The sequence below is a fragment of the Amblyomma mixtum genome, chromosome 1 (genome assembly GCF_055824585.1).
Source record: "Amblyomma mixtum isolate Tamu chromosome 1, ASM5582458v1, whole genome shotgun sequence".
NCBI lineage: Eukaryota > Metazoa > Arthropoda > Arachnida > Ixodida > Ixodidae > Amblyomma > Amblyomma mixtum.
In genome coordinates this window covers 233949965-233977115 of record NC_143012.1, presented here as the reverse complement: position 1 = coordinate 233977115, position 27151 = coordinate 233949965, and the positions used below count along the sequence as shown (strand labels likewise).

Here is a 27151-nt window from a genome sequence, read left to right as displayed (position 1 = left end):
GGGCTCAAATGCTGGAGCAGAACGCTGCATAACCTGAGCAGTTATCTTTCCCGTCACTAGCAATATAAGGCGGATAGATGCATCGCCCCAAAAGAGATGCTGTCATCGCCAGGCTACAGCTTCCGTGAGACGACGCTTCCTAAGAAAGGTTGGCCTACGATGGGACGTTGCAGACGACTATCGCAAGTGGACTCAAGGTAACCGCTTTACCGCGAACTTTTGCCGCTTTTTAAGCGAGGCTTGTTTGCACTCCTTTTTATAACTTTCTTTCCCTTTTTCATTACGCGTAATGGCAAACAGCTCGAATAAAAAACAAAAACTATGCAGCAGAATCTGGAAGCTCTGTTAGCATTCTCAAAAAAAAAAAAAGACAGCTAGTAAGGTGCGGTGGCCTTCAGCAGAAACATTTAATATACTTGCTCTAATCCGCTTTTAAGCACAGTGCGCCCCAATATCACATCACGCACGAAACCCAAACGCGGTGGCTTCCGCTTGTCGCCCTATTGTTCGTGCCACTTTTAACAGGCGTGCTAAAACGTCAACGCGACACACGAGGCAGAACAGCAGAGGGTGGCAGGCGGTGTAGACCTTAGCGCTGCGCCGACGGTTCGGGTCATGTCACCGCTGGGGGTTATGGCTCTTTGCGGCGGAGGCCGCTTTGGCTGCAAGTGCGGCATTCCTCTTCCTTTCGGCGCGCTTGCGGGCGTTGCGGCGGTACACGAGGAGCGAGAAGTAGAAGAGGACCATGCTGGCCGCAAGCATGACGACCAGTGCGTAGAACATTCCTCGCGCCATGCCTTCGTTCTCGTAGGCGATGCAGTTGCCACTCGAGCCGCACGGCCTGTGCCACATCAGGCATGTCTGGTCCACGATGCCGCCCAGTATCACCGGCGCCGGAATGGATCCTGTCGCGAACGAAGTAAACAGTGGGAACATATTTCGCTCATGCGTTGGTCTCGAAGCACTTTTAAATGCCGTGTGCATGAAGGGAAAGGCGGCCTTGCGAACGCAGTCGAAGGGTTCGCTCATGCAATACCTAGTTTTCTCATCACAGCGCGCTTTCCAAAGTGATTCATTAAGAAATATGCACAGTCAGCGGAAAACATTTACAACTGTAGTGTGCCAACTGTGACAGGTTCCGCTACCGCCATGCGCCGACACTGCGCTGCGCCCGGCGACGACGAAGCTATGCGCCGACACTACGCTGCGCCTGACGACGACGAAGTTGCCCCGCTCTCTTGGTGCTGGCTACGCCCGTCTACGCTGCCAGATCCTGCACGGCGGTTCGGTCTCTTGAGGACGCCTAATAAACGCACCCCTACAATTGGTGGTGGCTATTTCTCCTACGTTACTCAAGCCAATGGATGAGGTGCGTTTCCGAAGTCGACGCAAAGAACCATGGCGATTCGTCTGCCAGCAACCACCGGTTCCAATTTTCCCCCACTCTTTGCGTGCTGCATCACAGTCACCGTGTACTGCGGCAACGCTTATTCGCTAATTCATTTCTGCCGCGACATCGCTCACTGTACAGCATCGTTGCAAGGTCAGCGCGTGCTGTGTATGTGCGTGCCCTGAGCGCAGAACTGACAGTCCCGAAAGCGAGCCGCTTTCACAATCGGCCATTCTTTCACAACATGTTTCACAATGCCGCTCGGCTTCTCTTACAGCTCCATTGGTTGAAAATCAAAGCATGAGCACCTACTGCGCATGCGCAGGTCATGTTAGTGACAGGTACGTACGACAGATGGCAGCAGCTGTCTAGTACACACTTGCCACTCCGCAGGCGCAGCTTGCTCAGAACCAGATCGTGCCTGCGCCTCCTACGTGCGTGCGATTTCATCCACTGGAGACAAATTTTCGCCACTGCCCGTAGGGCACCATGTCGTGCAAAAAAGGCGGTTTGCAAGGCTAGAAACACCTCGTAAAATGCTTCTGTCTCTTAAACCATTAGCGTATTAGCGCTGAAATTTGAAGCAGGGATTGTATACGACCGTCTTCCTTTTTCAATAGCAAGTTTGGATGATGTGCTTGCCTGATTCGATGAGAATTGCAAATCTCCGTCGCCTGCAGCGCACGCGAATAAAGAGAAGCAGCTTTGACGTAACTAATGCTGGTGGCGCCGTCTAGTGTCTTTTGGAGGCACGGGTAATTTACACTTAAAGCTGCGATGTGTTAAAGTGTGTGGGGGGGGGGGGATGAGCGGCTCAACTGAAGATGCTTTCTCGCTTGCTTTAACGTTAATGAGCAAAAGTAGCCGAGAAAACATCCCCCCCCCCCCCCCCCCCGTTCTCGTCGCCGCAACTTTAATTTCTACCAACTGACTGCAGCAACACTAAAAGCGCACCGTAAAATACTTTTCTCGTTTAATCCTTTGGCTTATTTGCGTTGATATTTGACGCACGGAGGACCCCAAATAAGATGCTTTAGGGTCTTCTGAAATTTTACTCGTGCCGTTGAATGCATCTCTCCGCATAACAGGCGAATTGCTCGCCTCGAAATTTCGAATAAAAATGGCGTTTGGTCGCCAGTCTTGTTTGTTTTCCGCAATTATTTGGTGTATCTGCTTGATTCAACCAGAAGAAGTGGGATATTCGCATCCTCTGCGGCGACAGCGAAGCAAAGCGAGCCGCGTTTCCAGCGATGGTACCGGTGGCGCCATCTTGCCCTACCCCCGACAACCCGTTTTCTTTTTTTGCCGAAGTCTGCTAGGAAGAGGTGTTATAAAAAAAAACAAAACGAGATGGCGTCACCAGTGCCGTCGCCGGGACAGCGGCTTATTTTGCTTCGCCGTCGCGCGCGTAATATCTCCGAACATGCGATATTACGCATGTAATATCAAGGGGAGAAAGTTAGAACCCGAAGCAGTGGTAGCAGACGACTTTCATATGATCCTTCGAGTTGACACTGGAAATGCACCTCACCCAATGCCATAAGTGCCTCCCCATATGAGAGGAGCTACACGCGCACCATTCCGCTCAGTTATTGTATAAGCTTCTTATGGCAGCCAGAGTTTACTGTTTGTTTTCCCCTGCGCCGCTCGTGACCACATGACTGCAAACCCTCCCTGATAGACAAGCCGACTTGCTCGCAACATATGGCATTGGATTACTTCAGAAAACCCGCTTGAGTACCGTTCTCACCCTCGGCAGGATATTTTTGTTTCCCGCTCGCATATATTCCTTAAAAGGTATGTTCTGCACTTACAACACGCGGTTTTATGACTTGTTGCCTTTTATTTCAGTAAAGATGGCGTTTGTGGCTTCTGCAATTTATAACAGATGATACAACCGCTTCACACGACTGGTGTTTCACCGATGAAATTTTGAGATAGGTCTTCGTGTATCCCGCTTTCGACTAAGATGTGGCCTCACCTCTCTGCAACAGAATTTTCTTCGAATAAAGCGAGCTCGACGAGCAAGAGAGGAATGATCAGGCAACCGCTATAACAGGGGGGCCAAAAATAGCTGCAACATGCTGCTGATGCGCTTTTCCCTCATAACTTTAATGCTTTTTATGGCAATTAGGTGGACCTACGCGCCACTGTGTATTGAGAGCGTATACAGTCACTTTACATCCGCTGCGTGCAGTAGCAGATGCTGTCGCAAGATAAAGCTACAATATGTTTACCGGCAGAAAATGCACACATTAAACTTTTGCTGCCGACTGTACTCTGCAGCCAACGCTTGTGGCAATTCTCAAGTGTTAATCATAGATATTGGCAGGATAGCTGAGACCATTACGGGTCCCTGACAAGGTGGCTGACGGCCTCCCTATACGGCCCCTCAACGCACCTTTTTTGCTCACTGCATAAATCGTGCGCGAACTTTGCGCGCCCTGGGCATGCCTGGGCTCGAGAAGTGACACCTTCTCCGCCCTCTTCTCGCACCGTCTTACTCATCGCAAATGAGGGGACACCAATTCCGCCCGGAATGCCAATCAAGAAGCCACGTTGTAAACGAGCTCATACAGCCGCGGGCACTTACCCACAAGGCGGCCAATGATGGTGCAGATTCCAAGCGCCAGAGACCGCTCCGCTGGCTTGACGCACCTGCGATGGGTCAGCGCACGTTCCGGCATAGTTTGTACAGTCTTTGTCAAAAGTTTAGAGCCCAGGGGGTTTACTTCTTAGCCTTGCAGTGGGACTCGTGAAGCATTCTGGAAAGTCCTACCCATTGAAGAAGGCAGAACCAGAAATCTTCTTACCCAGAGGAAATTTGGAGCGCTGGAGATGCATCACGAACCACACAGTGAGGCTCAGAAGCAAACCCCCTGGGCTCCAAACATTTGACAAAGGCCGTACACATAGGGTAGAAACAAACGCAAACGTACGGTTGACACGAAGCAGGTAAATTGACAAAATTAAGTTTATGGGCCAATCACTGACTGTCATGTTAAGTATTAGGCCCAATTTTCTAGAAGAAGGTAAATTGGCACAATTAAAACTTAGGAGGTAGTTTATTGCCGTGTGGCCCAACTTTGTATAGGAGGCCACGCAGGCTGCGTGTTGAGAGCCTGCTTGTTTTCCACATGTACAGAGTGTTTCCTACGAACGAACGCCAAATCTAACCAAGTAACTGTGAACAAAAATGACCGTCTTATTATTTTAATGCTGTTTATTCAACAACAAAACAGGAATAGCCGTTCCATGCAAAGCTAAAAAATGCAGTAAAAAAGGAACTGAATTTCAGGTCGTGGGCAAGAACTTTCAGTACACACTCGCGCGGGCGAACTGAAGACGGTCCACCGTGAGGTGACTTGCTATGGCTATCCTAGTCGCTATCGGCAAAATTGAAAAGCGGATATTGAAGCCGGAAACACAGACCGACAAGACGTTCCAGGCACGCGCAGCCATTTCTTACGTGCGGGGAATCAGCGAGGCACTATCGCGCGTATTTTCAAAATACGATCTGCGCATTGCCCACATCCCGACCAGCAAGCTCCGTAACCAGCTCGCGAACGTGAAAGATAGACCGCAGATTGAAGAGTATCCAGGCGTCATATACCAGATACCATGTGCTGACTGGCCCCAGGTGTACATTGGTGAGACGGGAAAGTTCACAAGACGGCTCAATGAGCACAAACGTGACGTAAGAAATAATAATCACGCGACTAACGCCTATTCAAAGCATGCGCAAGAACATGGTCACGCGATTGACTGGAACCATAGAGTTTCTTACTATTACCTAGAGGGAAAGCTGGCAGCCCGTCTATGGGAGTTTGCATGGCGACCCCTCGAGACCACTTCAACCACCATGGGCGCTCAAAGCATCATGGGGCGGTGAGCTACTTGTTGCGGAACTGCAACTTTTGGCCAAAAAATAATAGAAAAATAAAGCTGTTTGATAACTACAAACGCCCTAACATTCAATATCTTGTCTAATGATTGCAACGAACGAGCAGAAAAGCATTTAAGTGCAAAGTTTGCCCAAAATAAGAGACGACTCGCTCTCCTATTGGCCAAGTAATGAACACTATAAAAACTATTTCGTAATTAAGAGGCGCATTTTTAAAGGTAAATACGTTTTCAAAAAAAACGTTGTTGCTTAAATACTATAAGAAGTTTTTTAATGGCATTTCGGAAGAGTAAAACCTTTTATTGGCGTCGTGTGTCGTCGCGTTTTCACTACTATGGCTTTTGCACACTGCGTTCGCGCGAAAGTCGTCTGCGCGCACACGGGCAGCGTTTTCGGAATGAAACGTCTTAGTAATGACACTCTGTGTTCCCGAAAAACTACGACTGTCCTGCAACAAGTAGCTCACCGCCCCATGATGCTTTGAGCGTCCATGGCGGCTGAAGTGCAGCGCCGCCAGCTTTCCCTCTAGGTAATAGTAAGAAACTCTATGACTGGAACCACGCCACTGTCATCGCGAAGGAAAGGAACGTCTCATCTCGGCGGCTGCTGGAATCTCTAATCATCCAGTCGACACCAGCTACCACGAACCGGATGCAAGGAAATATGCCACAAATCTACGCACGCTCGTTATGTCACGTGTTGCGTATATAAGTCGCGGCGCCTCCTGTCCCGCTCAGTGATCAAGGAACCCGTACGAGGTTCCGAAACGTCTCAAATTTCTTGACTTGGTCAGTCACCGTATTCTTTTTCCTTTAAGCACAAAGAATGATGAACTAATTGCAAAAAATTTGAAAGACACGCGAGCGGCGCTAGGAAAATGTTAACCGCGCTAATGGTTAACGTTGGCAAGCTGTGCTCCCCAAAGTAATTCAGCCTTCGTCTGCAGGACCGATATCTAGACGTCCATGCCGACTTGGGTCTGTTACTTATAGCTCAAAGCATTCATGGGTAGACTGTTCGAGAACATATCATAGGATCAAGGTAACAACAGTATCCCAGCTGACCAGTTCAGAACAGAGTTCAGTCGAACAAAAATCTCCGTACTCTGTGAATGACTGCTCTAGAACGAAAAGTTGATACGCCAGCAGCTTCGGTGCAATGTAGATAATAGCACGCATTTAACTCGCTCAGCGGCAAAAACTTAGCAAGTAAGCGAATCTTCTTTCAACGTCAATTCCAATATAGTTTGCTGAAGTGCATTCTCTCTTGATTTCTTAGTGAGCTAGCACCTATCGTGGCCATTTCCCACATTTATCCTTTGTGTGTATGTTTGTCTGAATCCTGCTCTGTGGCAGGCCGTCCACCTGCTTGCCCGCCGGTTGTGGGCAAAGTGGCAGGTGGCAGTTAAATTAAGGAGTGGCCACAAGAGGTTATTCCGAAAGATCAAACTGGATCTCACAATTCCAACCAGTGGCAGCACCTACCATCACAGGGCAGTGGCGCATCGCTTGGCTTCTGCACCACAGAGGCAGGAGTGGTGTGAGGACTTCCAGGGATGCAGGAATGCAAAGTTAAGAATCACTACTACCGCATGTATGGGCATTAACCCATTATCGCTATTCGAAACACTTCTATAGATGAACAGTGGATCCAAACACCGGCAACAAAGCGAAAACCTAAGTGCTTGCGCACCCAATTAGGATTTGGCCTAGCTACGCAAATCCACCGTCACCTCTTCTTTTGTTTTTTATATCGGTAACGTTAGGACGGCTTTGGTGGTGTGGTACTCACCGAATTCCTCCGCGGCTGCAAGGACATTTGATGTGTTAATGAAGTCGCCGTTGGTTACGTATAGTTTTCCTTTCACTACCGCTCGTTCCTGAGCAGAGACTCTGCTTGAACTGTTGTGGGTGGCGGTCACGCCGGCCGAAGCTGCCATACTACTTCGCGAGGAGCGCGGTTGCCAGACCTTCGGGAGAGAGCGCACCTCATGATGGCCGCGGTGGATGGTGCCGAGTTGAGGAAGGCCGAGCTGAGGCAGAGGAAGACGCCGAGCAGGTACGGGACGAGCAGCGCACAGTCGACGCTGCAGCGTGACCTGGTTGCCTGCACGGGCTCCAACAGGACCTGCTCGCTGCTCACGCCCGGCACCTCGCTGATTGTCCCATTCACGCACGAGCAGTCGCTGTACATCTGCGATAGCGGGACAGGCAAAGCGACTGGCGTCTATGCTAGGCAGAAGCAACGGTGATGGGGCAGCCTGCTGGTTGTCACGCAGCCAGGCCACGTTTTTCGCTTGAATCAGAAATTTGGAAATTAGTCCGCGGGAAATTTTACCGACCTAGTGGCATCAAGAGTGGCGCGTCCGTTAGCGTTTGCTGTAATATCGAGTGACGGGGAATCTGCTGGGGCAGTGTTTTCAGTTTTGTCTGTCAAGGTAACAGGATACGCCGTACGCAACCTCTGTATTTTATGCGGAAATTCTGGCGACTTTTCTCAGCAACCGAGCGAGATATCGCCTACCTCTGGCATTTTGTTCAGGATTTTGTGTTATTACAACGAACAAAAGCTATTCAGCACAGTAAGAAAGCAGTGTTTTGTTGGATGTTTTCAAATTGATTTAAGACAATCACTGGTGCGTTTTATTTGCATGAAATAAAAAATGAATTTGCGTTCAGTATACTTCCGCATGGTCATATAGAACGAAAAAGAAAACTGGCCTTCTTTCTTGTTGTCTTGATACGATTACGGCACCGGTGTGACGCATGATTTTATTTTTGAATAGGTGAGTCTTGTGTTCGAAGCAGCCTCACTGTAAAGTTTTGCGGTGTACTCAGGTTCGCGCCGTCGGCTATTAGTTTACCTTCCCGAGCTTTTTTTTTGTTGTCTGTTGAGCTGCTCGGTCAGAAATTTATAGACTCAACTCTGGTCAGTCTGTTCGAGTGAGACAATTGCTTTACTGCATGGACTAAGCCCGCAGGCCTCTAGAACCAGAGCTCTTGCTAGGCTATCGTCGTTGAATGTTTGGATAGCATCTAATGCTGCCATAGCGCCTCCAGTCATATAAATGTGTTGCGAAATGAAAGAAGAGCATTGCCTCAACGAAAAGGGGGTGTTACTTTTAGCATTAAGGTATTGAAACCCTAATTTCATGTCAAAATACATCATTCGGGGCGAAGTGGGACACTATAGCATAGATGCATACAAGGATTAACTTTCAGAACTGCGAGATAAGAAAAAAAAAACATTAAAAAGATTTTTCCTTTACCCTCTCTGCTCAAGATTTCTGCTAGACAGCGGCCAAATGGGCCCTTCGGGCCCAGGAAACAATTGCATGGTAGAAGTTACCAGATGAGCCATCAGCTTCAAGGCCCGTATGATTGGCTGAGGAATAAGCGACAACAGCGCCCCTATAGAAACGATATTTTTGGGCTAGTGGTTTCTGCTATACTGCCAGAATTGTCACCGATAATGGCATTCACAACGACTTTACTGCCATTTTCTACGCCTGCAATCACCACCTTACACGAGCGCTGTGCAGCAGATGAAAAAGTGAATGGCTATCTGTACATCGAGCCGAAAATCCCACAACCCTAGCCGGCCGCCGCGGTGGCTGAGTGGTTATGGTGCCCGGCTGCTGACGCGCAAGAGGCGGGTTCGACCCCGGCCACGGCGGTCGCATTTTGATGGAGGCGAAATGCTCGAGGCATGTGTATTGCGCGATGTCAGTGCCCGTTAGAGAACTCCAGGTGGTCGAAATTTTTCGCAGCAATTCACTACGGCATCCTTCATTGTCCGAGTCGCTTTCAGACATTGAATTCCATAAAACGATAACCAAAACCACTAGCTTAGCCGACTGTAAAGGCTCCTATAGATCTTGTTCAAGTCACCACAGAATATAAACATCTTATGGCGTGATTAAGAGAGCATTTTTGAAACACCGCTCAGAGTAATTGGCGACATAACCATGTGTGGGGCCTGCCTCTACAATTTGTTTTTCACCGTGAGGAGAAGCTAAAAAACCCTTTTTTGCGCGAACAAGTCTACCTAGTAATTAGTTTGCATTTGCCTTCTGCACCTCTCTATTGTCTCCTCTAATTGACGGTAAGTCTTGAAGTTAGTTCCGAGTTAGCACTTTTGCGATATGCGCGAGCTAAATTAGGCCAGGCTCACAGTTAAAGAAGTGGAGGGTCACACTTATGATCCGCATTTTTTTGGTGCACACTGTGCGTGTGGTCAAGTAACCCTGAGCCGGTTCGTAATAGACAACAATACAGTTTGGGAAATTTAATATCTTGTAGCCGCAGCGTAGCAGCGGCAGTTTCCATTTTTACGAGTAGGGCATGATACATCCCAAGTGAGAACACAAAAAGATACCACCATTCTGCCATACTGCCTCTGCAGTTATCACCCGCACAGCAGGATGCTTTCAGGAGTCCACTGTTTTTTCTTTCACTCAGACGACACGTGTGCTGGCTGGGAGGAGCATGTTTCTGAATCTGATTTGTGAGGCGTAATCCTTATGCCTCTCACTATATGGTATAACAATCATTCAAGCTTAGTCGTGCGTGGTGCGGGCTTTACTGCTAAAATAAAAAAAAATTAAGACTTCTTCCGACACTTCCCTGTATGCATGTCTTTCGCCTGCGTTTTGTATTTTTAAAATTATATTGTTCAACTCTAGTGTAAAGGAATATTTATTTGCACTAATATGCGAAAGACAAATAAGGTTTCCGCATGTTTACCATGAGGTTCGTGACCTGGATCTCTCTGCGGCAGCCCGCCAGGCACGGTGACAGGTAAACTACACCATCAGCACCGCAGATCGGGTTGAGATTAGCCGACGTGCAGTTGCAGTTGCTGTTGCACTCGAAATCGAAACTGGTGGGCCCCCTGCAGATCGCCAAATGCGGCGGCTTTTTATCATCCGGATCAAAAGCAACCTCTACAGGATGAAAGCAAGAAAGGTCTCTCTTTTTGACCCCATATTTAGCGAAGATAAGTGCATGTTATTTATTTATTAGTAACCTGCATCGCCCCGCAGGGCTTTAGAGCAGGGGGGTACAGACTTTATTAGAGGTATTAAACAATTATTGCAGTACATGAAAAAATGCATCATTAGATGTGATACACACAAAGCTCGATGGCAAACTGTTCCAGTCTCGAACAGTTCCAACAAAAAAGAATAACGCAAGACGTCACCCTTGCAAGAAAATTCCCTGACCTTCAAGCAGTGGTCCAGCCGCTTTGAGATATAATGAAGTGCCTGGAGATATTGTCCGCGGTTTATTCCAGTTTTCGAATAAGAAATCTCATGGAAAAATGTCAGTCTGATGTACCTTCTACGGTCCTTCAACTCTCTCCCTTTAAGTTTTCGTTTGCTTTCCATCATACTAACTTGCCGATTACTATAACTTCTATCCCTCGCATGTGGTTGGTCACCAAATACATTACTTCAACATCGTTGTCTCCCGCTTATCGACTTTAGTCAAATCCACAAGCGCGACAACTGCCGCTGAATAAAGTTAACGATTCCGCCGGCATGAGCATGTGTGCTTCCTTCTCGAAACAGACATCCTGATCATCCACCGACTCATTCAGCAACAAGATAAAGGAGAAAACATTCGCCGATCTCTCGGATACACAAGTCGGCGAGTCTTTGCTAAAAGTCCCCAAAACAATTTTATCATTAGTACAAAGTATGCGCCATATCAAAAGCCACCCTTTAAAAAATAACGCACAGTGTGAATGATGCGAAGGCAACATGGATCGCTGGGCAATGGCGGCACCGAACGTCCGGCTTAAAGAAGAGACATGGCAGCACTCACGGGGCCCCGACGAATCCTTGCGGGGTGGCGTACGTGCTCTCTCTGCAGTTCATCAGGAAAGCAAGCACGCCGAACCAGGAGAAGCAGCAGTTGTACATGCACAACCGCATGATGCCCGCGTAGTCCAGGTTCCAACGGCTCACCAGAGCGCCGCCTATAATGGCGCCGAAGCCACCGCCCACGAACACGATGGGTCCTGCACATCGATCTTTGTCAGTGAATCTCAAGCTGTTTGCTTTTTGCCGGAAATGCAGCAGGTTAAGCTATTTCTGTGATCTTATGTAGCATGTCTCGCGCACACATGCCACATTATTTAGCCCTATCTTCGCGCGAAGAAGCATCTCTCCTCAGTTTTGCGTCATCGTCGTCGTTGGCGTCGGCGTCTGCGTCCGCAGAGCCACCAGCGCCTGACGGTGGTAGGCGACCGGTGGCCTAGTAGCTTGGGCGTCCGCTTTGGCTGCGGGAGATTTCGTTCACAGCCTCCTTCTCCGCCTTCTCACCAATACATTGCTGTGCCCGGCAGCGCTAAAACATTTTGACCCCTCCTTTAGCGGCAGCTGCCCACACTGTAGTGCAGTGTCTTCTGACACCTATCACATGGTGTGGGCATGCCCCTCCAACGCCGCTATTCCCCCCATCCCCAACCCAACCCGGGGGGACTGGGAGGCGACCCTGCTCGGCTGCCACGACTTGCATGCCCAACAAGCCTTAGTCGGGCGCGCCCGGGCGGCGGCCACCACCACTGGGGTCCCATACTAGGGACCTCCACCTAGTGTTTGTAAGGATCGGTCCCTTACGGGCTGCTCCAAACATACCTCCTGTTCATTCTTAATAAATGTTTTCACCACCACCACCACCCAACAAGGATGGGTACAAGCGTTGCCCGGCTCGACGCCCTGCTTCTTTGCTGACACACCACAGGTACCGCTCAAACATTCGCGTTAGGCACTTCTTACCCCCTGTGATTTTTTTTCGCATCACCTTCACCTGGCACGCTCATCCAAATCATACATTAAACCAATGCAAATTTTTTTTTTTTGGCAGGGAATAATCTATATGGACTGAACACCAGTCGTCCGCGAGTGCTTCGCAATCCATCATGCCGCGCATTCTGCGGGAGGTAACGTGGGCATATGCGGGCGGGGAGGCCCTATATAAGGAATGCCCAGGCCCACGGATGAAGCGGCTTTATCAAAGTCGCTAGTGGCGCTTTATTTGACATGCCCCTTGGCACTGTGCTGATTTTGAAGTGGGTGCATTTTGAGAGAATCAAACTGAAGCGGTCTTGTTCGAATTTGCCTATGCAATGCACAAGTTTCAAAATTATTCGCTAAATTTTCGTATGGTTTACTCATTCTCCGGCTCCTTTGAGGAGAGGAACATTTTATAGCTGAATTTTAACATCACTGTTTATATGCTGTTCGAGTATCTTGGATATAAATTTGTACATTCCTCCGCCACCGTATGTTCATAATGCTCCTGCCTCTAAACGCAACATTCACCGTTATGTTCAGAGCAGCCTCTGGCTGGTAATTTTCATGAAGATGTTATGACCAAGTACAGAAGCCCACATGATTAAACGGGACAGTTAAGATTTCGTGCCAAACCGATTCTCGCAGCAGTAATTTTACAGGGCGCTCTTTTGCAGCCTTCTCTCACTAAAACGCAAGAACTTAAAGTAGGTGCAACTTAAGAGCTTTTTTTCGGAGGTCTCAGATACCGTGACATTCCTTGATGGTCGTTATTATAGGGTGTCTGGAATAACCAGCGCTGCTTTGTAGGCTGCTACCACGGTGTGGCTAAGCCGGTATTGGCGCAATGGATGTCAAGCGCACAAGCAGCTAGTTTCTTCTGCGGCAGAAAAAAATAATTTATTTTGTTTTTATTACAATTTACCCTTCCGTGTTATAAGAGGCGTCTTAAGATTAACGTAAATATTTTTGACCTCGTAGGCATTTGAGCGCAAATACTATGATGATTGGTAGCATTCCACATAGTTAAGAGAACAACGGCCAAAAGGCGCCGTACAAATCTGACCAGGCTTGTCTAGAGTGCGCGAAGAACGCAGTGCGGGTCGAACAAAGTGCATTAATAATGCAGGTGCTCAGTTTCACAGTTAGGTCTTGCGCACCAGTGCAGCCACGTGTTTTCACAAACGCAAAAACCTCATCTTTAACACAGTAGCTGCGATAGGGCAAAACTATTTGATCTGTCGCACAACGCTGAGGCACTCTGGACAAGCCTTGATCCAGTGATGGTCCCAGAGAATAGTTTTAAGGGTGGCGGGGAGGGGGGGGGGGGGGGGGCGAGTTTCCTATACCAAAAAGAAAAAAAAATAGAAACGATTTTTTTGCTTCATTTATTTATACAAAAATTTTTATGCGCTTTGTTGTTGAAAAATAAATCGCGAACGATAAAGATGCTATACCATTTTCCATTCTTTGAATGTTAACGTTTACGCGAGCAATATTAATTTCAATACCGGGGTAACAAGCCAACGGCTAGGATATCCCGCTGTTGCCGTGGTTCCCGCGCCGGCGGCATGGCAAGACAACGGGGGGGGGGGGGGGGGGGGGCACGGCAGGAACACGATACCTTGACAATCACTACGAATTGTGCTCGTATAACTACCAACGTGTAGAACGTGGAATTCTGTGAAATAAAATAGCCGCTAACACGGTGAACGTACAAAGTAAGGGACTACTTGACGCATCACGGACGAAATAGCTTTCCAGTTCCACGTCAAAAAATAAAATCTCGCCTTATGAGAGCCCAAAAACGGGCGTTCGGGAAAACGTGGAAAAGCTTTTTTTTTTTTGGGGGGGGGGGGGGGGAACACCGCCCCCCCCCCACCCCCTTAGGACCGCCACTGCCTTGATCACATGTATGTTGTACCGCCTAATGCAAAGCTCTTTTTCCGTCGATAGAGCGGAAATAACCAGTTGTAAGGAGCTCACCGGTAAGGTACGCGACCTTTGCGGACGGCATGCCGAGCTGTGACTCGAAGAACTTTGTCAGCATGGACGTGATGCCGATGGCGAACATCTCTGCACATGCGGCGTGAAGCCATGGAGAAATTAAGAGCCCTGCTGAGCAATAAAGGTACCACTTATCGATAACACAAAGCCAGATAAGAGTGGTTAACGCACTGGTCTAATCAATCGTGCATTCAAGTAGGCTTGCAATCATGCACTCATTTGATCTTAGGTGAATCACAAAACTCGGATTCAAGTGCACAGACCGAAGCACTCTTATTAAAATACCAGCATTGGCTCAGTAGAGAAATGTTGAAAATAGAATTAGCGGCAGCACTAAAAATTATGAAGGAAAATAGGACTGTTTCGGAAATCTTTCTGGGTATTCAGATTTTTCGCTGAATAAAGATGGCGTTGCAAGGCTGTTTCAGAATTCTCGCGTCTGAAGGAAAAGAAAAGGTTGTGTCTGCGCGTTCCAAGAGTAGCGGTCATTATTTTGCTTTTGTTAATCAGATCTTGTGTGGTGGCGCCAAGTAGTAGTTTAATACCTTTTTTTCCAGAAACTTCATGTGCACTTACACCCCTTTTTAAAGGTTTAAAATCAGCCATGGAACATCTTTTCAGGCTTCTTACGTATCACTTGCTCACTTCATTTTAGTGGCATTGATGTAATCTCCATATCTTAGCGCACAGCATCCTTTAGGAATTCGCATTAGTGTTCTTAGAATGCTCACTGCAGCCATACAAAAGAGGAGAGAGACAAGTCGCCAAAATTTTTGGAAATTCGTGCCAGTGTAAATCCTGCTCCAGGATTATTTATTTGCCCCATACACCAGTGGGTGAACTCGAGTCGACGGCCATACTAATTAAGCGCTTCACAGTGCACTCAACTGCGCTATGAAAATTACGGCTGAGTGAGAAGAGCACAGCTTGGGGGTCACATAACCTTACCCACCAGTTTTTCACAAAACTATTGGACGGGGAAGAGATTATGAACTCACCTTTTTCATACATTGTAAGGTTTCACTGTGCCAATAAATATATCCGATCTCCCGTCGGCAGGGTTGCCATTTTTTCACCATGATGAAAAGCCTTCCCCATAGGTTTAATATGGTAGTCTGAACTGCTCTATACGAGTGATGGGAAAACTTTAAAAGGGAGATTTTCCTACAGATAGGAGGAATGGATCATTACGTTTGATATTTCTCCAACATTACCTTACAATTTTGTAACATTGAGAATTTTTCTCCAAAAATGTTGGACATATGTCGTGGCGTTTCGGCATCCTCAGGATAGCAGCACTCACGGTTGAAGGACATGGCGAAGCAGAGAAGCATGAATGGCACGTTCTTGAGCAGCCGCCTGATGGCCTTGGGCAGGTCGCTGAGGCGGCGACCGAAGTCGCCCGACGGCATCATGCTCACCACCGAAAGCATGGTGGTGTCTGCTTTCTTCTCCGCGACAAGTTCCGCGTAGCCTGCACAAATAAATTGGTGGGAGTTATCCCGCTGTCTACTGTTTTACACAGCGCAGTGTCGTTATCCTTGAAACGCAAAAGCAGACGTCGGGACAGGGCTAGTACGGGGCTACATCTAGTGAAGAGATGTGCGTCTACATGGGTCCGCAAGTAGAGGAGGTTGGTATAGAAGATTATCGAACGGTAGTCATAGCATTCCGATTCCTGGAATGGCCGGTCATCGCAATATTGTTGAGTCTGTTGCCACTTAAACAACCAGCAACGCATTCATGCACAAAATTATTCAACTGCGGCGGTTCGAGTACGGACCACGAAGGGCAACCATGCAGTGAGGTTGTCCGATTAGTCATGGTTTGCTTTCGGCATTCGCCGAAATAAAGAATACTGCCTTCTTTACTGTACAGTCCGCACTGCTCACTGCACTGGAGTGAAATCTTCTACGGTGTTTTTCAGCTTCTCTTTCGCGGATGTCTGCGAATATGGCGACAACTATGGCTGGCGCGCGTACCGGGCAGGTGCTTCGGGAAGCAGGCGGTGAGTAGGCCTAGAATGAGTCCCATGATGGCTGACAACAGGAAGCCCATCCACCAGGCGCCGACCCACGCGGGGCTTTTGGAACTCAAGCCGAGGCTGCAGTTTGGAGAGCAGCAGATTACGACACATTAGTGCAGTTTCTTATGTCCACAGCTACTGCATATATTCGTATGCGTCCTTTGCTGTCCGTACTACACCTGGTTTGCGTGCTAACAGGCATCAGCTTCGGAATGCCAGCTGTGGTGCGGGCATAACTGCGCATGTGGTCATAACCAAGAAGGAACTTACCAATACAGCAGGAGTATCGGGTTTGGTGGCCTGTTTTCCCATTCCCTCGGTCACAGAACAGTAGCAGCGCTGAACACAAGCTTAAAAAATGAATTGGTCCTGCCACATACTGAGGTCTTGCTATCTGTCGCCACATTGAGTTTTGTAGCTCTATAGGTGCTGTCGGAAGCTTTTTACAGAGATTGCAGAACATGAATACGACTAGGGTAGGGCACGCCGTACGGACACGACATAACGGCACTCAATAATGACGTTCACCGAGCTATGGACGTGATCATTTATCTGTTGCGCCTCTTTCTCTTTTCATCAAGGAAAGTTTAGACGGAAATCAAATGGACCAAACGTTTTTTGCCCATCATACACAGGCGTCCAGCAAATCTCTTAAAGTGTAAAATAAAGAAAGAAAGGATCATGATTAAACCCCCAGCAATACAACTCAATCTGGCTACGCTCATGCAAAAGCTATTTCTGAAATACCGTGTATAATATGTGCGCTAGCGCCTTGTGATCTACACCACAACAGAGGAGGCCCTGCAGGCTGAATGATGCAGCCGAAGGCTGCTGCAGTGCAGTACGGCGTTGCGATGGCGCGCAGTCCGCGTGACCAAGCTGGAGCACGTACGCAGAGACGTCGGTTGAGATATCAACGTAGTAGGTCAGCGTGTAGCCAGCCACAATGAAGCCCATCGAGGGTCCCATGATGGCCATGCTGTCGAAAATGCCTGCACAGTAGGGCCAATACACAGGAAACTAACCATTAGTAGAATGACATAGCAACTTCTATCACACACTCGTCGCAATGTCGAGATAACTTCGCCAGTCTGATTGCGCCTTTCGAGCTGAGAGATGTACTGCCCAGTCGTGAAGTTCTTGGAGCCGTAGAGACAGTGTTCCTTGCATTGTTCCTTTTAGAGCAGCTTACCAGGACCAGATACCACACGACGCGGACCGTAGTCTTCAAATGTGGCCTTAAATGTGCAGCTTATACTAACCGGCATTTGAAGACATTTGGAACGCCCATGTATGAGGCGTGCTATACGGAAAGTAATCGTAGTTTTGCCCGTCTCACTGTTCCTTGTTTTGAGGGCTTTCTATCGAGTTTGGAAGAAATTGTGCTTCGTTAGACCTGCTTTATGCACCGTAGTTTTGTGTTTTTTACGCATGACAGATATATACGGGGCTTTTGGTGTTTCGCTAGGAAAAGCGCCAGCGACATGTTATATATGCTGGGTGCTTGCAGCTTTTTTATGAGCTTTCATGATATCCGGAGACCCAGTTTACTGTATACGATGGCGCGCATAGAAGCCTTCTGTGCTCCGGATTCACTAGGTGTGTTTAGGCAACTCATTAGGTGTCTCTCTATGGCCGCTGAACAGCTATTCTTTGGTGGGTGAACTTCGGCTAATAAACGATTTTCAGCTCATTCAGTTTTTCTTCGTCTCCGTGATGTCATCGTGATGCGGAAACTTCTGTCAGAAGTTGCATCTTTGCAGTACATATTTGAGTCTAAAGTAGTGAAATCAGGCGGTAAAGAAAACGGCACTGGATCTGTCTAAGTTCAAATTCACGGTGCGAACGAACGTTTAATCCCAGCTGCCCTGAATTACGATTAAGAGTGTTCAGCCGCAAGCAATATTTTTCCACAGGTGGCGTTGCAGGAAGTTGTTGTGCAGCTGCTCACCAATGTATAAGCCGGACTTCTTCCTGGGCAGGTTCTCGTCTAGGTAGGCGACGGCGACCGTGTTGATGGGCGTGGCCCCGAGTCCGCTGAGCATCTGGCCTGCCATCATGATGAATCGATAATTCCTGCAGCAGTGGTGGTCCCAGAAACCATGGATATACAGGCGGAAGTAGACTGAAGTGCTGGATTTTTGCTCTCTCCTTCAGCAGGCTAGTCCAGCTTTCTTGGACGCCACTTTTATTTGTGAGGCAAGGGTAAAATATTGCAAGATACTGTTATCAACATATTGATGAGAATGGTCAAAGCTTCCGGTGCGTAGCAAACGCTTGCTTTAAAGTTTGTGATGCGCTCGCACCGAGCAGTTAGGACTGCCATAGAAAACCAACGAGGTGAGTCTTCGAGAAAAAGTAGCAGAAAACAACTAGTCCTCTGAGGTGAGGTTTGAGGATATATTGATTGTTTTGGTGCAATCTTACGATATGTCAAAGACTTGCTTTAATAAACAAGTTCCTGCTGAATAAACTTCGGGGGCGCTTAAGTCAACTTAAAATTGGGATATGATACCATTAAATTTTACAACTGTACCAGCTTTTATTACAAGACGGCGAAGTTTCGGGTCAATTGGTGGGACACGTTGGAGCATAAAAGAACCGATGACTTGGATCGGTCTTGGGACAGAGATGTGGACAGTACAAGCGGTACTGTGCACTTCTCTACCCTAAGTGTTGAAGCATAAACAAAACTGCGACTTGGATCGGTCTTGGGACAGAGATGTGGACAGTAAAAGCGGTACTATGCACTTCTCTGCCCTAAGCGTTGAAACATAAAAGAAACTGCTAGTTGGACAGGTCTTGGGGCAGAGACGTGGACAGTACAAGCGGTACTGTGCACTTCTCTGCCTTAAGTGTTGGAGCATAAAAGAAACTGCGACTTGGACGGGTCTTGGGATAGAGACGTGGACAGTACAAGCGGTACTGTGCACTTCTCTGTCTTAAGTGTTGGAGCATAAAAGAAACTGTGACTTAGACGGGTCTTTGGGCAGAGATGTGGACAGTACAAGCGGTACTGTCCACTTTTCTCTCAAGTCTGGTCCAAGTCGCTGTTTCTTTTACGCTCCAATGCTTGTGTTCCAACTTGTGTGTGTGTTTGTGCCAATTTATTTGTTATTGCCGGTGAGCCACCACCACCAAATTTGGACTGCTAGCTGCAGCTGGAGGTACCCGCTATAGTGTGGTGGTGCTAACATTTGCATATATATATTTTTTCAGATTTTTTATTTCGATTTTATATCTGGGTGGATCAAAACAGGTGCATTAATTTAACTGGCACCTGCCACAGTAGGCAGGTGACTCACAATCTGATGGTCAGGTTGCCACCTGCCACGGTAGGCAGGCTGTTATGTCGTCTCAAGGTCAAGTGAATTCTCTCCATCAAGCAAGGAATTTGTGACACCTGTCATCGGCAGGGTTTCAGTGTGAGGATAGGTCTAATACTACCGCATAAAAATGCGCTTGTCTAGAATTTGTAGGTATATAACACAAAAGGGATCCCTTTCAGAAGCAAGCTAATTTTGTTATTCTGGCACTAAAGACAAGGTACTTTCGCTATAGCAGGGAAGGATGGACGCCAGGACGAAGCTCTTCCCATAAGTTCTCTGTAATGTGCTCGTGTTGGCATTTTTGGGAATAACCTTTTTTAATGCAGCTACCAAACGACAAGCCCTTAGTGCCGACATTGTTTTCTTGCCATCAGGCCTAGAATGACGTGTGAAGACAAAAATTACGTAATCCAAAGGAATTTACATGCGCTAAAACTGCGCCTATCGCACTTAAAGAAAGCAGGTGCTATTAATTACACTGGAACCTGCACTTGTATGCTGTTCCGCAGCAGTGAATGGCGATATGGGTGATGCATACAGCCACATCATAGAATTGGCGGTACATGTAGGGTACCGTGATTCGCAATATGCGATTCGTAATAAGCACATTACTTTCACCGCCGGACGAGTTATACACGAGGCACCTTTGCTGGGACCACTGCATTTCTTGACGCTGCCAATAAACTATATTCTTCCCTAACGTTTTGCTATTGAGGGCGACGTCTCGCGTGTTATACTGCACAAATTTATATTAGGGAGAAATAAAAAGTAACCTGTGTAAAACGATTTTAATACACGTCGAAGAAGCTGAGGTGGTTGTAATCTGACCATAGTCGACCTCGAATGGTAAAGAATGTCTCGATATCCTACTACGACCTGCCCCATAGTTACCCCCCCCCCCCCCCCCCCTCCCCACCCCTCATCTACGGCGCAAACATGCAGATTTTGTTATTGTATATAACGCCTTGAAGAATACGAGTGTGACCCATGACATGCACTGAGGCTTGCTTTTGTAGAAGTCGAACTTTATTAGTAGATAAGTTCCGACTGAAGGTTTTTTTACTATAGTTGCAGCGGAAAGAAGCCGGATAACATGCTGAAGGCATACACACACGGACAGACACTGCACGCAACGGTTTATTGCTTGAAGGTAAACACAAATGTACATGTGCCAAAGGCACTAGGCCGTATAACGTTCTATGTTATGGCAGAGGAAAGCTTGCGTTCCGAACTGTACACGCCAATCAAAGCTTCACTTACGCACTCAGTTTGTGGCCTGTGTAAGTCCCCTGGCTCTTTCAGTTGCTCTCGAATTCAGGCTTTGGAACCAAACGACTTTCTTCATGAGGGTCGAGGCTATGTTTGTCACGATCGACAAATGGTAGCCCGATGCCAAAGTTCTTGCGAACTATGGATCAAAAGTTGGCTGTTTTCTGAGCACGCCATTTCCGGAGCGGAGCGTTAAGGCACGTATTAACTATGTTTCTTTTAATAACTTTAGAACTTGCCAAATCCTAAGGAGAGAGTTGATTTTGTAAACTGGGAGCATATACCCAGCACACACTGTGCACGAAGAAGCTGTCAGTTCAGCCTAAAAGAGGGAGTTGTTTTTGAATACGCTTCTCATAAAACGAAGGCTAGTCCCTTTCAGTGCGCTTTAAAAGCGTCTAAAAGTCTACAATATCACCATTGTGCTAAGGTGTCTCCTTTCCGAAATAGGTGAAAAAGCTTCAGCGTATTGACGCACTTTTGTGACTTCGCCAGGGTTAAAAACAGAAGCCAGAATAAAGTCGGTGTTTGCTGAAAATGAGGGTGGTATGCACATGCCAGATCACACGCTTTTGGTTTGCAGGTAGGTGTTTCTATTAAAAGCACCAAAATTAAGTTTGAGTTGAAACTCTTAAACGGTTAAAAACTCTCAAAAGGGATACCCCTATATCTCAAAAAGAAAGCGCCCGTTTTATCGGTGCATTCTTAACAAAGCCAATGAGGCATGGTGAGTGTGAAATAAAACGTAATCAATGTCTACCCAGAACGTGGTTACCTTTCCGGCTGGTTTTTAGAGTTTAGTTTTATGGTGGCCGCTCTTTACACCGAGTAGCGGTGTCAACAGTCTTCGCTCACCTGATGCTTCCGACCTCCGTGCACGCATCGCCGGCGCCCATCTCCGGACACGTGTCGGAACCGGCGCCACCCAGGTGGTACGGCGGGGACAAGAAGTGCACCATGGCCACGACCAGGTTGCCCAGCCCCATGATGGCGGTGCCGGAGGCGACGAAGCGCGGCTTGTGGCGCTGTGTGGACAGGAAGGACACGGGCAGCATGGCAATGCAGCTGGCCACGTCGTTGCTGCTCAGGATCATGCCGCTCTCGGAGCTCTTCATCTGGTAGCGCCGCTCGAGAGACGGCAGCACCACCATCATCACGCCGTTCATGGAGAAGCTCCGGGTGAACGACACGAGGCATAGCGCGATCAGGGCGGTGCGGGGCGTGCGGTACTTCTGCAGCAACCGCGGGTAAACGCCCAGTAGACCGCACCGCTGGTCGCGCTCGTCGTCGTGTTCGTCCTTCACGCCCTGGATGCTCTGGTGGTCTGGTGGGATCATCACTTCACCTGGCTTGAGGTCGCTGTGCTGCTTCTCTTCTGTGCCAGTGGTCTCATCAGGCGCCTTCGGTGGCGGTGGCGGCTGGTCTACGGGCTGCGCGTCCTTCGGAGCCACAGGCGCACCTTCTAACTGCTGCTCACCTCCTGCTGGAACAGACGGGTCGGGCGGGGTAGTCTTCGTCGGCTCCTCTGGGGACTGCACAGTCGGCTCCTGGTCCGGCGATAGCTTTTCTTCAGGAGGCTCCGCCGCCTTCACCTCGGTGTCCTCCTTGGCTTCTCGATGCTTCTTCTTGCGGTGGTGCTTCTTCGCAGAAGTCCCGGGATCAGCGCCAATGCCGACACTCTTGGTGTCGATCGCTTGGTGCGCCGCCTGCCGCCCCAAGTTGTTCTCAGGCACGACCAGCCCGCCATCGATCGCCCCCTCATGGACGCTGTCAACAGCAGGACGATTAAGTGTGTCAGGCATTTCAAAAAGAGATGTCAACGTGTTTCCGTGTTCACTGCTGCGGTTCGCCATGTGCGAAATTCTTTTCGACATGTACTCAGTCGAGCAGTTGAAAGGACCGCACTCAAGAGGTTGATTGTAGCCCGTAAGTTAATGACCTACTGCTCTCCTCTCGAGCAGTGAAAGCTCACCTTCGAGGAAGATTCGAGTGATGAAAAAAATTACTACGCTTGCGCTATGCTGCGGAAGTCGAGAAAATCAGAGCAAGTGTAAACGTTGGCTGCTCATCTCTGCCCTTTTCAGCCTCACTCTAGTCCCTTGAGTGTACGGTCCAGGTGTCCATGCGCTGGAAGTCTGCTACAGAGCCTTTCCTCATAACCACTTAAAACCCATGCACAGACTTGCGCACGTGATCGAGAGGCGTTTAAACGCGTGCTGCGGTGACTGGCGACCGGTCGTACCAAGCGACGAGAGCAAAGTTTTCCCCAAGCGTGATGGACCGGCTACGTGCACAGGATGGCCATCTGATTGTTGAGAAATGCTACGCGTGACCGGCCGTGGAAGGTGCCCTACACAAAACTCTCGCTGTTATAACACTAGAAAATATATATTTAACGTCCCGAAGCGACATATAAGTTATGAGGGACGGCGTAGATTGGAGAGGCGTTTTTGTTTAATTAGTTAGAAATAGCGTCCTGTTCCTCCTCCAACTAGGGCCTTGCAAAGCTGCACTTGCGTGCCCAGTGAAGGAGGCGAAGAAATTCTACCAAATGGTTTCTTAGATGTATCTGAGGAACATAAACATGTTTGCTTAGCGTGTTGCCGAAGGAGCTACATTTCTAGGATGTGAGTATCTTTGACATTCGTCAGTACACCGTTGGTAGTGCTTTTTGAAACAGGGGTCGGATCTCGCATTCCCACCACTGGAGGAGCCTGGATGGTGGAGCGATTTGGAGGAACCTGTTAAGGCTCTGCTGCTTTCTCCACCGGTGCTAAACACACATACCTTTAAAGCTAGAGTACCTGGTTTGTGCGAGGCCCGACGTCGGACTTTGAATTCCAGACAGATTATTCCTGGGTGCGCCTCAGGCATTGTTTTGCACCGCAATGGTCGCCAATTTTCGCGAACTCTGTTGTCTGTCAGATGCACTCTTCTAGAAGCGGTCGAAAGCGGCGAGGCGTTATTCGAAGTGTTTGCATCGTGGCGCGCCAAACCTGTTTGCCAAGACTGGTGGTCACAGGCTACGCCAAAAGCGATAAATAACTCCATGAGACAGTGTGAAGGCGCCAACTAAAAAGGCAAATGAGGCAGAGCATCGCCGCAGTTAGTTTCCGTATAGCGTCTATCGCCGTATAAAGGGTGCCAGCAGCAAACGCGGGCGCTGGTTGTATGCAGGTTCGCGCAGAACACACCTGTCGAGGTGCTCGGCGGGCTTGACGTCTTCCGCTGGACGCGGCATAGGTGGCGACGACGGCGACAGCTCGCTGGAGCCCACATTGACCGTGGCGGTAGTCTGGTAGCGCTCATCGCTCAGGAGTGGCGACACAACTATGGCTTGTGACGTGGTTCCGGATTGGCCTCGCCGCGCACTCTGCTGCTGCTTAGAAGACGGTGGCGCTTGGTGGGACCCTATCCGCGATAAGAGAAAATGGCCACTTTACTGACATTTTCGCACCCTAGGTCTACACAGTGGTCGTACCTATGCTTTTGAGCTTTTCCGTGGGCCGTAGCTCCCTCTGCAGTGACTGCACCGTTTTAAACAGGCTTTGTTTGATGTGAACGTTTGTATTGTGTTTGGTTGCTGCGTCTTGTCTTCAATGCTTTGCGTATTGTTGTACGTAACTTTCAGTATCGTTGCGTAACGCCGGTCCTTGCGTAACGCTTTCATTATCATTGCGTAAAGCCGGTGTCCTGCACTATGGTTAGGGTTATATTGGCCTGCAGTATCTGAATGATAAAAATTAAATCCGCACATGCCGTACTAAACACTACGGAGCAGTGCTGTTGATACCGCTGCTGCAGTCTCGCACTTTATTTCGATTAAATTGGCATGATTAAAACAAACTTGATACCTTTGAAGGTGCTTTTCAGATCTCCTTATAAACTCTTACTGAAGCTCGCCTGTTTACCGTTTACATGAGAACTGGCTTACTCCGCCTCAGCTCAGATGTTGTCATCGCGCCTAGGTGGAGCTTTGGGCACCACGGCTGTCACCTGGGGCCATTGTTGCTGACGACGGTGCTCAGCGTGAACTTCACCTAGTGCTTGAAACTGCTAAAGATTGAAGTACACTGAGGACAATTTCATTCAAGTTTTATTTTGATTAGAAATCGATTATACGGCCCTTTCTTGCTCTCTTATGTTTTTCCTGTAGCTAAAGGTGCTTTATTGAGATCAAAAGGATTGAAAATTTTATCTGCCCTGGATTCACAATTCTTATTTTAGGACCTAAAAGAACCCTGGACTTGGACCAATTTTTTTCCCCCTACGAAGTTTCCTTAAAAGTTGTATAGGCAGCCTTTGTAACCGTCAGAGTGCGCTTGGGTGTATGCTAATGTGTATTTGCTCTCTTATTGCAAAAACTACCAGTGGACGATTTTGCTAAATATTAGACCGACCTAAAAGGCTCCGTGATCATCATATGGAAGTGAATGGTGGTGTAGAATACCCTGTGAGATCCGCTTACCAAAAATCTGATTGGGTGAACCACAGTGTGTAAAAACTGTCTGGGGTGTGGATACCTAGTTATACTTAATCTTCAAGCTTTCTAGCTGGCAAAAGCTGTCAATCAACCTCGGTCATCCGAAAGCATGAATCTGTCGATACATGTGAATTTTAATTTCTCTCCAGTGTCCATCTGGTGCTAGCCTGAGTGGACGGTCACTGGTTCATATGTGACAGGCTAACACTTTGTGCACACGTATGGGCTAGTATGCCGAATGAACAACTCGACAGTCACTGCTTCCTAGAATGCACGCTTCACACTCCTGTTAACACTTGAAGTCCACCGGTGATATTGTAGCCATGTTGTTGAGGAAAATAGGCTTCCGAACATTTATTACTCAAAGCCGAACAGCTGCATCAAGGCAGAGTAAAGAATCGTGTTGAAGTGCATCCAAGTGCGTGACGTATCATAAGTATTGTACCATTATGTGAAGAGTAGATTAGCGTTCAGTTTTCAGTTTCCTGGACCGACTAATTTGCTTGCAAAACATGAAGTAAGACCTATTTCGCAACAAAAATAAAAGCTCGAGTTTTCTGTCACAATCTGCAGGGCTGAAAAATCTGGGGCGCGCGCACCTTTGTGTCCATGCTTCTTGTGTTTCTTGTGCGACTTCTCCGTCCGCTGGCGGTCATCGGCCACCGTCCCCATCGGTTCTTCATCTTGGTTTCGCATAGCTGCCGCACCGTGCTCGTCGAACTCTGCGCCGTGATGCGAAAAGCAATGAAAGCGTTTCCATGCCGCGCCGTTCCGTCGGTGAGAGCTTACTGCTGGAAGTAACGCCTGTATTATCATGTGACGCGGCCACATTCCTGAGGTTAACTGCCTTTCACCAAAGCCTAGCCTTCAAAATTAAAGAAGGGGAAAGTCGACCCTCGCGACTGCCTGCGGTGGGTTTTACTGGCCTGGGCAGAGTCCTGGCAGGGAATTCGGACTGACTTTAGCGGTCTCAGAGAGGGCACGAGGGCAGCGAACAGCTGCCCATGACAGGTGTTCTCACAGCCCAGTTGACAAAGGGATCGTACATACAACGGCTAAGAGGCTGAGTGGAAGCTCTTGTGCGAACGCAATAGTAATTGGGAAACAATGTTCAAGGCGCCAGCAAAAGCTATCTGCCAGGTTCATTCATTAGTAAACGCTACATGTGGCTCCGGACCTTCTCCTTAATGAGCGCGGAAACGTTCCGTTCTTGAACGTGATGGGGATGTAGAAGCGCAAAATGCACTAGGACCCCATTAGAGAAGTGGGCGAGATAGCGCTTGTTTCGTCCAATCCTCTGATGTAATCCTTGTGCCTTTGCGCCCAAATTACTGCTGCTCTTGAGCTTGAGAACTGTGCTTCGAACGCGAGACGTTAATTTTGGGACCCTGTTGAAATGTCCATTAAAATAAATTGCACTAACGTGGATCAGTGAATTAAGGGCATTCACTTCTTAAGCTGACTGCACTGCGAAGGTTAGACACTGTCATCGGCACAGCACGGCAGCGCAAGATAAAAAGGAGCGGCTGGAAAAAAAACTGACAAAACGTAGGCAAGCTTTTGAGAAGCCAGAAACAACCACTGCTTGGTACCACCATCGCGCTGCTGATAGACACACTTTAAAGACCGCCTACAACTCTGAGGGGCGCCTCAAGCGTTTTGTACGCCGCAGCTTTTCTCTGAGGTTTGCCGGCAGTCGCGCCTCTGAGGCTTCCAACGCGTGTATGGAGCTGATAGTGCAGCCGTGCCAGGTCTTGGCGCATTCTTACCTTGCGGATCGCTGGCGAAACAGGGAGAGACCAACAAACGCTTCCGGCGCAGGGTAAAGCTCGGATTCTTCTTCGCACGAGCTGTGCGAACGTGCCACGTGCTGCTTACAGCACAACCGCGGCAGCACCACTGCTTCGCGGGGAAGAGGATAAAGAGATATTTATTTAATTATTA

The 27151-nt window shown here is 48.3% G+C and overlaps 1 protein-coding gene across 1 annotated transcript in view; it reads right to left on the bottom strand.

The window, feature by feature from the left end:
- Positions 1-395: 395 nt before the first annotated feature.
- The window catches only part of LOC149371146 (solute carrier organic anion transporter family member 4C1-like), a 38587-nt gene continuing 11831 nt past the window's right edge, over positions 396-27151 (bottom strand). Inside the window, exons 2-14 of the mRNA XM_089579504.1 lie at positions 25807-25929; positions 23919-24135; positions 21580-22491; positions 18078-18202; positions 17019-17118; positions 16083-16204; positions 15404-15574; positions 14080-14169; positions 11123-11318; positions 10040-10187; positions 7282-7487; positions 3984-4048; positions 396-905 (exon numbers count right to left, since the gene is read on the bottom strand). Of these exons, the coding sequence (XP_089435630.1) occupies positions 619-905; positions 3984-4048; positions 7282-7487; positions 10040-10187; positions 11123-11318; positions 14080-14169; positions 15404-15574; positions 16083-16204; positions 17019-17118; positions 18078-18202; positions 21580-22491; positions 23919-24135; positions 25807-25929 (2762 nt within the window). The 3' untranslated portion in view covers positions 396-618. The remainder of the gene's footprint in view (positions 906-3983; positions 4049-7281; positions 7488-10039; positions 10188-11122; positions 11319-14079; positions 14170-15403; positions 15575-16082; positions 16205-17018; positions 17119-18077; positions 18203-21579; positions 22492-23918; positions 24136-25806; positions 25930-27151) is intronic.